Source organism: Branchiostoma belcheri, unplaced genomic scaffold (genome assembly GCF_001625305.1).
Source record: "Branchiostoma belcheri isolate BF01 breed outbred unplaced genomic scaffold, Haploidv18h27 scaffold38, whole genome shotgun sequence".
Taxonomy (NCBI): Eukaryota; Metazoa; Chordata; class Leptocardii; order Amphioxiformes; family Branchiostomatidae; genus Branchiostoma; species Branchiostoma belcheri.
In genome coordinates, this window is record NW_017803998.1 from 1,841,586 (window position 1) to 1,846,141 (window position 4,556).

General features: G+C 42.5%; 1 protein-coding gene across 1 annotated transcript in view; it reads left to right on the plus strand.

The window, feature by feature from the left end:
- Window positions 1-832: 832 nt before the first annotated feature.
- Window positions 833-4,556, plus strand: part of LOC109476485 (leucine-rich repeat-containing protein 15-like) — a 4,889-nt gene continuing 1,165 nt past the window's right edge. Inside the window, exons 1-3 of the mRNA XM_019777421.1 lie at window positions 833-970; window positions 1,100-1,228; window positions 2,507-3,021. Of these exons, the coding sequence (XP_019632980.1) occupies window positions 833-970; window positions 1,100-1,228; window positions 2,507-3,021 (782 nt within the window). The remainder of the gene's footprint in view (window positions 971-1,099; window positions 1,229-2,506; window positions 3,022-4,556) is intronic.

Genomic DNA, 4,556 nt, shown 5'->3' on the forward strand with positions numbered 1-4,556 from the left:
GGCCATAGAGGGTCCAGCTTGCCTGCCGGAGTCTGTGAGAAGTCGCTACGATGAAAGGGAGACAGGCAAGCTGGACCCTCTATGGCCGGCCAACTCCTCTGGCCAATGATGTTCCCCTTAGCCGATTTCTACTATTTATTCAGCCTGCAAAGGAGTCTGGTGGAGACTAACTTTTTCATGGTTTTTCATGGTGGCAAACAACATTTGATGTCATGGAGAAGTGGCATGATAAAAGTTATACTGCTAGAAACAGGTAGATGTTACAATTTTCTAATAAATCATACAGATTAAGGCCTATTTTGCATAATTTACATCTAATTGTGTACATTTGCATCATCCCTGCCTAAACTGCAAACATGTCCTTAATCATAAAATCCACTATTTCTTTTTTCGGTTTTTCTCTGAAAGATTTGAACAAAAAACTATGTCTACTGCCAAGAAAATAACACCAAAGCATATCCGGACGGACCTTGCAAAAAGGCCGCTGCAATACCACGAGGAGCCTCCAGGTGGCCAAAATGTTTATTTTGCAGTTTTTAAATCAGAGCAGAACATATTAGATCTTCATATTCTACCAGTGAAGATTTGTATTCCATAACCCTTTGACTGTACCTGTACACATTCACTGAACGTGATTTTGATTTTGAATATACACGTGATGTTTTGTACAAATTTCTATCTTTATAGCATGTATCACTCAATAATCGTGCACATTTAAATGCGATGCTACTTGACTTTTAAAACGAATCCCAACCCCCATATGCAATTATAGAAAAAAATTAATATCTGTTTATAATTTCTCATACATTTGCCTTCTAGGTGACAAAACAACATGGGTAAGAAGGAAATACTGGTTTTCCTCATCATCATCATCCTGACTGAGCCTAGCGTGCCAGAAGCTAACTGCAGCTGTCTCAATTCACACTGTGACTGTCGCAGTATGAACCTCACCAGTGTCCCTCAGAACCAAGCAATATCCATTCGTAGCTTGGACTTGACATCTAATGCTATAACAACTTTAAGCCAGTCAGAAATGAATGTGCTCTTGAGGTATAAGGACTTAAGAGTTTTAAAATTCGCTAAAAATCGTATTTTTAAGATAGATTGTTTCCCACATCTGCCCAGGCTTAAAACGTTGACCTTGAAGAAGAATAGGATTACCCAGATTTCCCCTAAAACATTTTTAAATCTACCCAAACTAACATTTTTACTCCTAAATTTCAACCAGATAAATAACATCCATCCTGGAACATTCTCAATGTTAGCACAACTCGAACATTTAGAATGGGTAGTGGGTATTTAGTGGGTATTAACTGATTTCAGCAAGGCTTTTGACTTGGTCGATCACACCGTCGCAATGAAGCACATACTGGAGCATGGAGTCCGCCCTGAACTCATCCCGTGGATTTGTAGTTTCCATGAAGGAAGAAGCCAGAGGACACGGTACAGAGGGGTGTTGTCCCACACCAAACAACTTACCTGTGGTTTGGCACAGGGCACCAAGCTCGGTCCGATCGTGTTTATCATCCACGTAAACAAACTACCGGACATTATATGTTCCCCGTCGTGGGCTTTCGTCGACGATCTGAACCTAGTGGAGTCCCGGCTTGTATCTGAACCATCTAGAATTCAGAACGACCTCGATCGTCTATCCGGCTGGACAAACGACAAGAACATGAGACTAAACCCGGGCAAGTGTAAAACTATGCAGGTCTGCTTCTCCTGTAATCCTCCCCCGCCACCTGCATTAAACATCGATGGTCACCAGCTAGCTGTTGTCAGTGTAGCTAAGTGTCTTGGGGTGACATTTCAAGCTGACTTGAAGTGGGACGCTCACGTCAAGGAAACAACCAAGAAGGGGAACCAGAGGCTATACTTGCTCTGTCGTTTGCGCCAATTCAACCCGCCCGTTGAAGATCTTCTTACTACATATACTTGTTTCGTCCGTCCTGTGTTGGAATATGCCGCGCCTCTGTGGCACCCTGGTTTGACCAAAGCACAGAGAAGGAAGATTGAAAACATACAAAGAAGAGCCACCAGAATCATCCTTGCTAAGGACTTCACGAACTACAAGTCAGCACTGGAGACGCTACAGCTACAGACTTTAGAAGATCGCAGAATAGCCCTGTGCAGACGGTTTGCGAACAACATACAAGCTTCTACCCTCTACCGACACTAGCTGCCACAAACCAGGGGTAGTGTCAGTGGGAGGATGACTAGACAACATGCAAAACTTGACCAATTGCCAGCGCGCACAGAGCGGTACAACAGAAGTACATTACCGTACCTTGTTCACATTTTAAATCATGAATAGTCTGTGTAAATGTATGATTTTAATATGATTTCATGACTGTTTTTACAACACGGAATGATGATCAGGATTTTATTTCACTGTCTAAAGCTTTTATTCACGCAATTCAGCCTTGTGGCTGCCTAGTGATGGAGCTGTATTGTGATTTGTGTTTGTGTTTGAAATAAACCAATGATAGAACTGACCAGTAACAACATAACTAACATTCAGCCCGGAACATTCTCAAACCTTCCATGTCTCAAACGTTTGTTCCTGGGTAACAACCAGATAACTCATATATCGGCTGGTGCGTTCTCAAATGATCCCCAGCTCCAAATGTTGTTCCTTCACCGTAATCAGATAAGTGAAGTTCAATATGGTACATTTTCTGGCTTACCCCAGCTTCAAAGTCTTCACCTGAACAGCAACAAAATAACAACTATCGAGTCTGGCTCATTCTCAAATCTACCCAAGCTGCGTTGTTTGATGCTGAGCAATAACCAGATAGCTGTCCTTCCCCCGTCAATCTATGACATCTTATCATCACTGTCTATGGTAGCAATTCAATCAAACCCCTGGCAGTGTGACTGTGCGATGCTTCCATTCAGGCTTAAAATGACTGGGTCTCATGCATTTGAGAATATGATAACATGTGCCCAACCTGCTAACTTTAGATCAAAAGCGCTGAAGGATATCAATCCTGAAAACCTAGTGTGTAAAGAGCAAACTACGTCAGCCATACCTGTTGATACTACAGCCTTATATCCAGTGTCTACCTCTTTATTACTTGAGCAAACTACGTCAGCTATACCTGTTGATAACAAGGCCTTGTATCCAGTGTCTACCACTTTATTACTTGAGCAAACTACGTCAGATATACCTGTTGATAGCAAGGCCTTGTATCCAGTGTCTACCTCATTATTACTTGAGAACACAGAGAGTAATCATGACACTACAGCAAGTCTTGATAGCTCCACCGCCAGCTTAACGAACCGTCCTATAAATGTCAGAATTGCAACACTGTCTGTTGATACAAATAGGAAAGGTCTTACAGACATAATCACGAGTTTGTTACCGAAATCACACCAAACTATTACCCATGTGTCAGAAAAAGCGGAGAGCACCTATGAACCTCCTCCCAGTCCCCGTCTATATGTTATCGTTGGTTCTATCTGTGGTCCCATTACTGGCACTGCCATCGTGGTTACAATCATTATGACCATATACTGGCAGAAGAGGAAGAACAGAGAACCCCCTTCATACCCTCGCCCTGCAAGTTCAAATGCTGTAATGGCCGGTGGTCATGATCAGACAGGGCAGGGCCAGTCTCAGGCTAACAATCAATATCAAGCTTTGATTGTTCAAAATGCACTAAACCCAAGTCTGGCGGCAGGTTATACCGTAATGACCAGTGGTCATGGTCAGACAGGAAAGGGTCAGTTCAAAAATGTCACTGGATCCTATGTAAATGCCACTGATGGTTATACCGCAATGACCAGTTGTCGTGGTCAGGCAGGGCAGGGTCAGCTTGAAAATGTCACTCGATCCTATCTTAATACCACTGATTGTTATACTGTAATGACCAGTGGTCATGGTCAGGCAGGGCAGGGTCGGTTTCGTACAGTCACTGAATCCAATACAAACACAACAGATGATTATTATACTGCAATGGCCTGTGGTCTTGATCAGACACGTGAGAGCAATTCTCAGTCTACCACTCCATGCTTGGATCAAACATATTCTGGTAGCACCGAATTATCTGCTAAACAGTCGAATCCTCTATATTCAAACGAGGAAACACCACCAAAACAACCAAATTCCCTATATTCAAACGAGGAAACACCACCAAAACAACCGAATTCCCTATATTCAAACGAGGAAACACCACCAAAACAATCGAATTCCCTATATTCAAACGAGGAAACACCACCAAAACAATCGAATTCCCTACATTCAAACGAGGAAACACACAGTTCAGGTCCAGAGCAGTCTAGTGAAAATAAGGCACCTAGACCTCACAAACGAAACAAACCTACAGATGAGCCTCCTCCCCTTCCTCCTAAACAAAACAAATATTGTTAGTCTCAGAAGTTAACAGAAAAGGTGCACATGAAAATTTCTAGGTGTACAAAAAATGACATAAGATAACATTCCAGAGAGCAGGCTGTATATCCAAGTTTTCTGCTATAAGCTAAAACTATATGGCCTTCTTCAGTCAATACTTACTCTCCAAGCAGAGGTAGGGTCGCTCGGTATTTTGGCAGTA